This window comes from Pinus tabuliformis, chromosome X, assembly GCF_031772625.1.
Source record: "Pinus tabuliformis cultivar Carrire ecotype Pingquan chromosome X, CPIR1, whole genome shotgun sequence".
NCBI classification, from domain to species: domain Eukaryota; kingdom Viridiplantae; phylum Streptophyta; class Pinopsida; order Pinales; family Pinaceae; genus Pinus; species Pinus tabuliformis.
In genome coordinates this window covers 1,193,411,986-1,193,423,786 of record NC_142308.1, presented here as the reverse complement: position 1 = coordinate 1,193,423,786, position 11,801 = coordinate 1,193,411,986, and the positions used below count along the sequence as shown (strand labels likewise).

At 44.3% G+C, this 11,801-nt stretch overlaps 1 protein-coding gene across 1 annotated transcript; it reads right to left on the bottom strand.

Moving 5' to 3' along the window:
• Positions 1 to 10,497: 10,497 nt before the first annotated feature.
• LOC149144215 (uncharacterized) lies at positions 10,498 to 11,214 on the bottom strand. Its single transcript, XM_089452072.1, has one exon. It carries the CDS (start codon positions 11,212 to 11,214, stop codon positions 10,498 to 10,500), a length of 717 nt encoding a protein of 238 aa, XP_089308198.1.
• Positions 11,215 to 11,801: the final 587 nt, after the last annotated feature.

The following is an 11,801-nucleotide window of genomic DNA, read 5'->3' as shown; positions in this document are numbered from 1 at the left end:
TATATGGGGTATGTGGTAGGTGCAAGGGAGTTGAAGATAGATTCTCCCAATATGGAGGCCATCATGAAATGGTTGGTGCCTACTAATGTTTCTAAGGTCATGAGTTTCATTGGGGAAGCACAGTACTTGAGTAAATTCATAACCTCGTTTTCTACAGTATCAGCACCACTCCATGCCATACCAACAAGTTGTAAGAGTTTCCATTGGGGAAAGGATCAATAGAGGGATTTCGAGGAGCTAAAGAAGAAGATAATTCAAGCACCAGTTATGCCATTACCAAACTTACAACAGCCTTTGAAGTGGAGAGAAATGAAAGTGGATATATTATGGGAGCGGTCTTGATATAGGGAGGAAGGCATGTATTAAACCATTTTGAAGTATTTCATGGGGCAGTTCTTAACTACCTATTGTAGTGGCTACAACCACCCTCCAAAATTTTTCCTTCACTTAGTTTTGGAGCCTCCCTACTAAAATCTTAGCAGCTTGTCTTGCACTTCCTAGGTACTTGTGCTTTCATCAATTTTATCTTTTTTTTTGTACAACTTTTGTTCAATTACTTTGTTGATTAACCACAAGTTGACCTCCCTGTGACTTGGTTGTAATCCGGTTCTTGCACTGCCTTGGCAATCTACGCAGTCCTAGAGGGCAACCAACTTTGCTCTCAGGAAATCTGCAGTGCAACCTGACAGTGAGCTTCGGGTCCAGAAATGTGCAGACCCAGCTAGAAGCTTGTCTTCAACTAGGAAATTTTGCGCAGAGCATGAGAGGTAGCCAAAGCCACCCAGCCCAGGAATTTCGCAGAAGCATTCCTTCAGCACTTTTCTGATGCATGTGTTGGCAAGTTGCCAGGTTCCCCCCAGAATTGCACAATTTCTCCATGCATGCATGGAAACCTTTCCCGAAAAGTAAAAATAAAAAGCAAAAAATCATCCCTAAAAAACAAGGCTTTGTTTTTAGCAGTGGGAGTTACATTTGGGTTAATTTTAGAAATTTCTGCCACTTGTTGCTTTTTCCTAGATTTTTTCCCTTCGCATCATAAACCCTAAATCGATCAAATATATTTAATAGACACTTCTAGAGCTCATTTGAACATTCAATCTTCGAGCTCTAGCATTCTCAAGGTATCTAGGAACCTTCGGCACAGTTGGCATAACTTTTCCAGGTAAGTTTTGCTTTTCTTGTCTTTTAAAGGTTTTTCTGTCGCTTTTATTTCCTTGGCTTGTGTGAGTGTTGTTTTATCTATTTTTTTGAATGATCGTTGAGCGTTTTGATTTTTTTTATCTTGTAGAAGTGTCGTTTTAAGTTTTTCATTGCCTTTCCTAAGCGTCGCATGCATAACCCAGTTTTTGCACTAACGATAGTCGTTGCGGCGAATCTCCCCGCAAGCTTCGTTATTCTTCTGTTTAAGTGATTCATGCATTTGTTTTGATTGCATGCATAATTGTTCACTCAGATCTACACCATCCTTCTCTCATACATTCAAATCTACTCATTTACAAGTTTCCCTTGGGCAGATCTGGCCTGCCTATGCCCAGATCTAGCTCTTCCCAGCATGCATGCGCATTTCTAGATCTCAAGGCTTTGCCTTGACTCCAGGAATTGCGTAGAGGCTGCTAGTGACTTGCTCCAGTTGTTCTCTGCACAGTTCCAAGAGACATTCTTGAAGTCTTTCCCTCTGGGATTGCACAATGCACAGTCCCAGCCAACATCAAATCCAGATTGAATTGTGCATTGCGTAGTTCCAGTCACCAACAAGCCACACTGGACTACACAGTTCCAGTCATCAACACCTCTCACTGGTAGCTGGGACTACACATTGTGCAGATCTAGCTGACAGTCCCTCACCTCTGAAAGTCAGAATTGCGCAATCTTTCCCAGCAGTTGCCCAGATTGTTGCATGATATATCCTTGAAGTGAATTTTTATTTTAAGATGACATTTGAATGCCATGAGTCTCCTCTCGGTCTCTAGGTACAACAGTTGTTGAGAAAATTCTCAGTAGTACATGCAACATGGTTTCCAAGGGAGCTAGATCAAAGGATAATGTAGAGAGAAGCACTGGAAATGTAGTTGAACATGTGTCAATTAACTTGCTAGTCTATGCAAACACATAATTGTTCGTAGAGAAGGAAATGAAGATTACATGGAAAGAAATAAAGGACATATTTGTATGCAGCTTCAAGGAAGATCTGGAAGATCAACAGGTCTATGTCAACATCCACAAGTAAGGGTTGTACAGGGTTTCATGCAGGTACCCCTCCTTCCCATGTGTGGACATCATTCACTAATTTTTCTCACATACCAATCCTAAGATGATGAAATTGAGAAATTCCAATGGAACACAACTTGCTACCTTCAAGACAAAAAACTATCATCATATGTATCACTTACCACAGTCGATGAACTGAATGGATGCACTCTTATTTACTCCCAAAAAAAATGTGAACACTAGAGACATCATGAAGCATTGGGTAAAAGAGACATTGAAGTTCAAATCGACACCTAACTAGGTCTACAAGACTAAGTCACTCAGGAAGCCCTACCAACTCTTGATCATCTTTGCATGTCACTTGTATGGTCAAGAGAGAACAGAGACCTTTCCACAAAGTCAGGGGGTTGTGTTGGATCAGTTGGCAAATGAAGGAAGGTTCATCAAATGGTCGGACATGTTGTCTCTTCAACTAAAAGTGCATGTTTCTATTGCCTGGAATCCACCTACGGACAAGCAAATGAGATTTTATACATCCGCGTACCTGCTTGATGCAATGTGTGCCCAGTAGAAGTTTCCTGGCATGGGTTGGACATGGACACCATAATATGATGTTGTGAACATATATTGCAAGTTTCTCTCTAAGTGTAGCTACTGAGGAGTCATGGCGAGGCTATCTGACCACTTCATCACCCGGTGTACAAGATGATACTCGAACAAGATCCACCTTGCATGTCCCAAGAAACGATGCAGACATTTCTTAACATTACAGATTGGTATGCTTCACCCGATGGCACCTTCATCGTGATGTTTGGTGGAAAGATGCCTCCACATGTGCTACCAAGGGTTGCCATGCATAATTTGGTCATGCAAGAGGTTACATATCACATCTCCACATGGTTATCAGATGGACTTCACAAGAGAAAGAAGGCATCATGGCCTACTCTTCCTTTGCAGATTAGATTGTAGGAGATCCGGATGCAAATGTTGAGTCCGAGGACTTAAAGCAGTGAGTTCGGCATCAAGAGTTTCAATCCATATGATCCCCATTGCATATGCAAGAACCATTGTTCGAAGGTGTATTATCCATGGATCCACGAGGCATGTCATTGGCGAGAGGAAGACCCTTGGAGGTATTTCTACAACTCCTCTAGGCTTAATGAACCGGTCAGCATGGCTATAGAATGGAAAGAAACTTTGCAAGTAGCAACACCATAGGAAGCAGTAACAACAACAACAATGAGTAGGAAACCAATGCAGGACAAAGGCAAGAGGAATATTTCCAAGAGTGCATAGGTTGAGAGAAGTTACAAGCTCATAGAATATTCTCTTGTTGAGAAAGTAGCCTTGGAGATAGAGGCGAAGAGGCGATAGAGTGAAAGGAGAGTAGAATAGAGGAAGAGAGATAAACAAATGTTGGAGGATGTAGAGAGAAAGTTGCAGGAAATAGAAAACAAGATGAAAAAAGAGTAGGATCTAAGGAGGAGAAAAAGGGAAGAGAAGTAGAAAAAAGAATAGGAGGAAAGGAAAGGCGCAATGGTAGATAAAACTGCACCTATACAAGTTGAGGAATCAGAGTAGCCTGCAGATGAAGAAGACGGTGAGTAGGTGCAGGTTTGGGAACTTGTTCAGCATATTGAGCAAATGGTTGAAGCAATGGATATGGAGTTGGAACAGGAGTAACAGAACCAAGACACTGACCTCATGTCGAGAGTATCCGAGGTTGCCCCACAGTCTTGGCCACCTCCGAAATCAGAACCAGTCCTAAGCAAGCAAGGAGAAGTTGTCCTCCTTGATGATGATATTCAGATGGATGTGTAGTATCTCTCATTTGATGAGTCATGACAAAGGATTGTACAGGTGCGAAGAAAAAAACTCCTGGATGATCACGCATCACCTACACACATAGAGGAAAAGGTGATTTCTACAAATGTTAGAAGACATCAAGCTGTCATGGTCGATGCTTCTAAGGATTATGCAGAAGCCACGAGTTCAACGATCAAGTTCTTGATATAAGAGAATGATCAGATGGAAAAGGACTTGCAAGAGGCTAGGCAGAGAATATAACAATCCATAGGATCTGTTATGGCAAAGATGAGAAAATTCATGCTTGCTAAAGTATCGACTCTTGAGACCACCATGCAAAACATTTATGGAAAATTTGTCACCGTGCACAAGGCGGTTGTCCATCTATATGGTTTTCAACATCAGTGCACGAGGATAGCCCAAACTCTCAAAGACATCCATGTTTTTTTTTTTTGCTAAGTAAGATTAATCTATTAAGAGAAGAAAAAAACTATTTACAGAGTGGTACTAGCTGTACAGAAGAACATCCTAACTCAGCTTTCCGAAGAACTAGTTCTAAGACTGCCCCAACAGAGGGGAAACCAGCCTGATAGTGTAGATATTACAAAAAAGAGTGCATCATTGAACATTTGCCACAGTTTTCTGGGCAGTGCTAAAAAAACAACCTTAAACCAGCAATTCGTCCTTCTGGGTATGCCTGCGTCGACAAAAAATAAGTTGAACCAAGAGTTAAAAGAAGTGCCACCTAGCATTGGTAATCTAGTTGATGAACTCCTCCGTGGCAGGTTCCTCCACTATCGGGCAGCTCCAATCTTCGTGGTTGTCTGGCTGAGAGCGCTCACCTTCTCCTCTTCCTTCAACCAGAGGCGTGTCCTCCTCATTCACCTTGCGCTGCTCCATGGCTGGCGTAGCAAGCTGAGGCTCAGAATCCTCAAGTTGTTCCCCCACAAACTCCTTCCCTTTCCGACTGGGCGGTTCACCGTGTGCAACTTCCTTATCTTTGTTAGCCTTCTTCCGAGCTCTGTGTTGACTGGTTTCCCCTTTAAGCACATCGTTCCTGGGGGAGGGCGCCTGGGTGTTCTGAGCCACCTCCTCAAAGAAGGAGATGGCAATGGTTGCAATGATAATTGGCTGATTGAGAGTGCTGCAGAAGTGAAAAAACGTGGTGTGGGGGGAGGGATGCTAAGGCAGAGGGAAGGGAGCAGAACGAAGGTGAACTCAACCCCGTCCGCTTTTGGTATTGGGATAGCAAGGATTTTCCGCCGAGGAAGAGGGAGAGCCCAAGGTGCTTCGCCTCCTAACCTGTTGTCGAGAGCTACCACCCCTCAAGCCGCCCCTTCTGCTGATCAGACGTTGTCTCACCATGATGGGATAAGGAACAGAGAGAGTGAAATGGTACTCTGAAAGTGGACAGAAGAGCAAATTGGGAGCAGGCGGAGGGCGCGACTCAGAAGCCAAGTATAACCCAGCAGACACCCATAACCCACCTTCGCCAGGTCGTCAATGCATATGAAGCTTCCATACCAGACAATTGCAATACATAAATTCTAATTCAACTGCCTCTCTCAGCTATCCCCCGCCATTACTCTTGCATTAAATGGAGCCGAAGCCCAACTTGACCTGAAGCATGTGGAGGTGATGGTCTGATCCATATCCAGGTTGTGCATGCCATCATCCCAATGTGCATAGCCATGTGATCTCCCCTTCAGCTGTAATGAACTTGTCCCTTCCGTTTCCAGGTGGTGTTGGGCTGGCAGGTGTCATCCAGCATTGCCGCACCCCTGTCCCATCACCCTAACTGTCATCTGAAGCACCCGCATCCAAGGTGGTTGCGTCCTTTTGAACCAGAGTGTTGCATTCATGTTTCTGTTATCTAAGGTACCTATAAGAAGAGAATGCCTGATTTCTACTCCCAGGTTGGCAAGGAGGTCCGGTACCTTGTTGCTTTCCCTCTTGACATGATTGAAAATAATTGCGTTGTTGGTGTTGAGAATATTTTCTATAGCTTCCTATCTAGCCTCAAGTCTCCAACTAGTGGAGACTCTATTCGCATGTGCTCCATTGAGTAGTTGTTTGGCCATGTTGATGAGGATTTGGGAGTCTCCTTTGATCTCCAGAGGCTGGTAGCCATGGTGTTGGGCTAAGAGTAATCCCTGCCAGAGTCCCTCCAGTTCAACTGAGTTATTTGTGTCCCATCCTATATTGCCAAAGTAGATTAAGATAGGAAAACCCCTATAATCTCTGAAAATGCCACCAAAACCTGTGTTCCCTAGGTTACCCTTTGACGCTCCATCAAAGTTGATCTTGAATCTGTGTTTAGGAGGGGGGAGCCAAAGATGCTTGCTGATGTATGGATTTCCTATGGGATTGCAATCAGGGCTTCCTTGCAGGAGTTGGAGATTCCAATTTTCCCATATGGTTTTCTCCTTATCTTGCTTGGGAAAGTCATCCGGGAGCCAAGTTTTAAGCGCCAAAGTCTCTGTCAGGTTCTTGCCGAACTTGTCCCAGATGATTTCTAAAGGAGTGATTTGGTCTTTAAAGATACGCTTGTTCCTTTATTTCCATATATTCCATATAAGGAGGCCGAGAATGGTTTTCCATAGATGATTAAGGATAGCATTATTGTAGGGATTTTGGTGCCAGAGGCGAATGGAGTTGATGATGTCCTCAGATGACCTACAATTTCTTTGACATTGGAAACTGGTTTTCTCCCACAGATGATTGGCTAGAGAACAGGAATCCAAGAGATGTTGTAGCGTTTCCTCTTGGGATTGACAATTGGGGCATATGGAGGGCCCATGTATGTTTATTTTTCTTAAATTGTCCCAAGTTAGGATTTTGCGATGCCTAGTGAGCCACAGAAATATAGAAACTTTGGGCCAGATGCCTGGAGTCCAGACCCTTCCCCAGATGGGATCTTGAGGCTCATCATCTTGGCATTTGATTTTGTATGCTTCTTTCATGGTAAAGGTTCCCCTTGGGGTATATCCACATCTCAATAAATCGTTGCCTTTGGTGTGTCTGATCCTTCGTTTTTGGAGCTCTCTTTCCAGGTTTTCTCTTGTCTGATGATCTATATTTCTTATCAGTCTGTCAGGGTGCTTCCATTGTCTGTAGCCTTGATTAATCTCCTGTGTCCATTGTTGTTTGACCAATTCCTTTTGTTGTACCTCCCAAACATGGCTGGGCGGAAGATTAAGAATGTTGTCAAGCTTAGGGAGCTGATTCCAAGTGTCCGTCCAGAAATGAGTTGTATTACCACTTCTGATCTCCCAAAATCCATGTTGTTGGATCAACAAGAAGTGTTGACTGGTCGCATTCCACATCAACGAGCCTTTCTCTACAGGGGTGAATCTGATATGTTCCTCCACTAGTCTGTGGTTGGCATATTTGGCTGTCCAGATGGCTCCCCAGAGCTTATTTGGTGCAGTGAGCCATTGCCACCAAATTCTCGCACCCATGATTTCATTGCTGTGACTAGGGTCTCTCAGTCCTAAGCCACCTTTTTCCTTGGGCTTGCAAGTTGTTGTCCATTTAACAAGGGCCCATTTGCGATTTTTTCCATGAGTTCCCCACAGAAAGTTGCGCTGAAGATCTCTGATTCTTTTAAGAGCCCATTTAGGCGCTGCTAGGATTGAGAAGAGGTATAGGGGCATTGCCTGAAGCACCGCTTTGATTAGAACTAATCTGCTGGCCATATTCAAAGCTCTATAGGTCCATAAGGAGAGACGGATTTCAAGCTTCTCTAAGAGCTTGCGCCAAGAGGCATGCTTAATAGCAGAGTCAATGAGGGGAGCGCCTAGGTAATTGGAGGGCAGGGAGGCTATGGAAAAACCAAGAATGTGGGCGATAGCATGTTGAATGATGGGAGGCATGTGAAAGAAAAATATTTGCGATTTGGCTTTTTTTATGCTTGTACCAGAGGCATCAAAGAAGTCCTTCAGAAGGGTTTTGAAGACGATGGCTTCTTGGAGAGATGGATATCCAAAAAGCATATTATCATCCATGAATTTCTGATGGGTGGTAGCAGGGGTATTGTGTATGGAAATACCTTTGAGAAGCTCGGAGTGAAGGGCATGCTTGATGAGTCTCCCTAACCCTTCTTCCATCAGAACAAAAAGGAAAGGAGATAGAGGGTCCCCTTGTCTAATCCCTCGGGAGGGGCTGAAAGGTTGAGATGGGATGCCATTAATGAGGATGGAAAAAAAGGTTGAGGAGATTAGACAATGAACCCAGCGAACCCACATTGGTGAAAAACCAAAAGCATGTAGCATTTTTTGAATATAAGTCCAACTTAATTTATCAAAAGCTTTGGAGAGATCAATTTTGAGAATCATACGTGCCTGTTTGGAGGTCTTGAGGGAGTGTATGATTTCATGAGTGAGGATAATGCCATCCAATATTTGTCGACCTTCAACGTACCCTGATTGTTCCGGCGATATGAGCAGGGGTAACAGCGGCTTCAGCCTGTTTTCAATGACTTTAGTGATGACCTTGCAGATGACATTACAGAGAGAAATTGGGCAAAATTTGTCCAGAGTGATGGTGCTGTCTTCTTTGGGGATGAGAGCAATAAAAGTTGAATTCAATGAAGGCAGTAGCTAGTGAAGAGAACGAGATTCTTCTACCACTTGCCAAACTTTCCCCTTTATGAGCTCCCAGAATGCATGGAAGAAGGTGGTGGAAAAGACGTCCGGACCTGGTGCTTTGCCTTCCGTGAGCTGCTTCATGGCTATGTCCACCTCCTCGGGCATTACAGTTCGGAGAAGGAGTTGGTTGTGTTCTCCAGTGATGACTTTTGGCACTAGATGGGTGATCTTTTCTATGGCAATCCTTCTATCAATTTGGGGTTCTTGTAGGACTTCCTGAAAGTGATTGATGAATTCCTGTTCGATCTCTGCATGGTCCTCCACTCTTCCCCCCCTTGCTTTTGGATGAAGGTAATAGTATTATGCATTCTTCTTTGAATAGTGGTTCTGTGGAAGAATTTGGTGTTCCTCTCGCCCTCTTTCAGCCATCTGATTTTGGATTTTTGCTTCCAGAGAATTTCTTCCTGCTTGTTTCTTTCCTCCATTTGATTATGTAGATGCTTCTCCCATTCCAGGGTTTCGTCATTGTACCCCTCTGTTATTATCTGTTGTTGGAGATCCCTCATTTCCTTGTTGAGGTGTTGTTGGGCCTGAAAGATATTGCCAAAGGTCTCCTTATTCCATATTTTGATTTGGGCTTTCGGATATTTGAGTTTTTGTTGGAATTGGAACATTTTTTATCCTTCTGGTGCCGAGAAGTTGTTCCAAGTATGTCTGATGAAGTCTTTGAAAGTGGGATGAGTTAACCAGCATGCCTCAAATCTGAAGGGACGTCTGGTGGTGATGCCTGGTCGCTGCCATTGGAGCGCTATAGGCCAATGATCAGAGCCAGAGTAGGGGAGAATGGATGCTGAGAGGTCACCCCCGAGATGTATTGCGTTGTCCGAGATGAGGAATCTGTCGAATTTTGAAGCTATTTGGTACTTCCCAGCCCGACAATTGCTCCAAGTGTATATGCCATTGGGAGTTTGCATGTCGATAAGCATGTTGTTATGGATAAAGTCTTTGAAGTGGTCCGCTTCCTGATCCAGCTTGGCCCGACCTCCCTTCTTTTCCTCTAACTTGGTGATCATATTGAAGTCTCCACCTATGAGCCATAGGGAGTGTTCTCTGTTGAAGTTGAGAGTTGCTATGGTGTCTAGAAGAGCAATTTTATTGGGAGCGTCCTGCGGAAAGTAAACGTTGGTCAGATGACCATGTATGTTGGTGCCAATTATATGGAACGTTGCCTGGATGAGGTTGTGGGATGCGTGGAAATTTGACAACATTATTGCCTGCGTGTTCCATGCAATTGCTAAGCCTCCAGAAGCTCCTGATGCATCCACTGCCACTGAATGACATCCTGGCCAAGCTTTTGAAAGAATGCTTCCCAAGGTGTTACTGTTGCACTTTGTTTCCTGCAGGAAGAATATCTGGGGTTGTTCCTGCCTAATCATATTTTTAATCATTCTGAGTTTCCCAGGGCTGTTGAGCCCTCTTACATTCCATGAGGTGAGCTTCATTGATCACTGTGTGGAGTGGGCCTATAGTACTTTGTCAATTTAGCATATCTACCTGAGTCGACCAGGATTTTCCCTACTGCTATAGTTCTTTGGAGATCAATCTTTCTGCCCTGCTTTTTTGAGTCCTTTGGAATGAGGGTGCCATCCCATTGACTTCCTGGTTGTATTCCCAATTGCTTTTGCTGATATGCTCTGGATAATATGGTTTCCAGAGTGCTGAGCTGATGCTCTTGGATTTTGTCATACTCCTTCTTTCTACAAGCTTGCTCCAGTTCAAAAATGTCTAGCCCTTTTAGATCTATACTTTCCGGTTCTTCCTCCATATGCTGCACTTGACTGCTTTCCTCTGAGATAAGCGCTAGTTGCCAGGATTGATTTTGTGGTTCATCCATCTACATGCCTTTGGATGTTCCTTCAGGGTTTTTCGGGTTTGTTGTGGGAGTTCCGCTTGATTTAGATGGAGTGCCCTCAACTTCTATATCCTTTACTTTCCCATTAAGTCCCTTTTGTCTCTCTTTGGGGGTTGTAGAGATCAAGGGTTGCTCTTTTGAGGCTTGTGCTAGAATTCCAAAGCTATTACTCGTGGATGAGATAGAGGCCGGATCTTGCTGGGGTTTTTTCCCGGTGGAAGGTTTTTTGTGCGCTCGTTTGCGGCTGGGAACCTTGGTAAAACCATGAGCTTGCTGTTTAGAGGGATCAGAGGTAGTGGTTTTGGCATTTAGCGGACAATCCCTAAAGAGATGCCCATGAGCATGACATTTGCGGCAGCGAAAAGGTACATGTTCATAATCCAAGGGTTGAATCCATTCATAGTCATCATGAGAGAGACTTACCAGGTCCAGTAGGGCTTTGTCCAGGTGCATGAAGACACATATGTGGGCATAGGATGTGTATCTTCGAAGCTTCGTCTCTTCCGCTACTTTTACATATTCCCCCGGTCCATTCCCAATGTCTTTGAGCAACCCTTCATCCCAGTATTCCTCTGGAAGTGAATACATTCTGATCCACACTAGAGCCCAGGTGAGGTCTTCCTTATCCGGGTTAAATCTTGCAACCCAGTTCCTTAGATACAATCCTGCTGAGTTGAAAAAGTATGGCCCCTCACCCATGATTCTGTACTTGTCTTCTAGGCACAAGAATATCACAGTAAAGAACCCCTTTGGTCCTAACTGCAGTGTTATATGGCCCTTGGGTTTCCATTTAGCAGCGATCCAGCCATACAAGGCTTTTTTCTGTCGGCCAGAATCCTATAAATTTCCCGATGAGTGCATGATCCGTCATATATTGGATTCATTCATTGATCTTCTGACTGGGCAGTTCTATCTTAGGTCTTTCATCTGCTATCGGTTTGCATGTTTTCAAGGTAACCTTGATCGTCTCCTCTGGCTTGTCTTTTCCTTCTAGCATTTCGCTGCTCTTGTCAGACTGACTGGCAGGTGCGTCGGGTTTATGCTGTTCCGTCTTCTCACTGTTATCTGCCATAGCTTGGATTGATCCAAAGACCAGCGCCCTCGTTTGCCCTAGCGACAAGGTATTGGACAAGGGGGAGGGCTTTGAGGCCCCCCCCTACGGGGGATCCATGTTCCTTGTTGATATGCCTTCGATGCTCTGCCGAGACCAGGAGGTCAGGCCCTCAGTGGAAGCTGAGTCGTGCTTGTTTGCGCCGTCTCAGAAGGTTGCAGGAACCCTAGAAGCA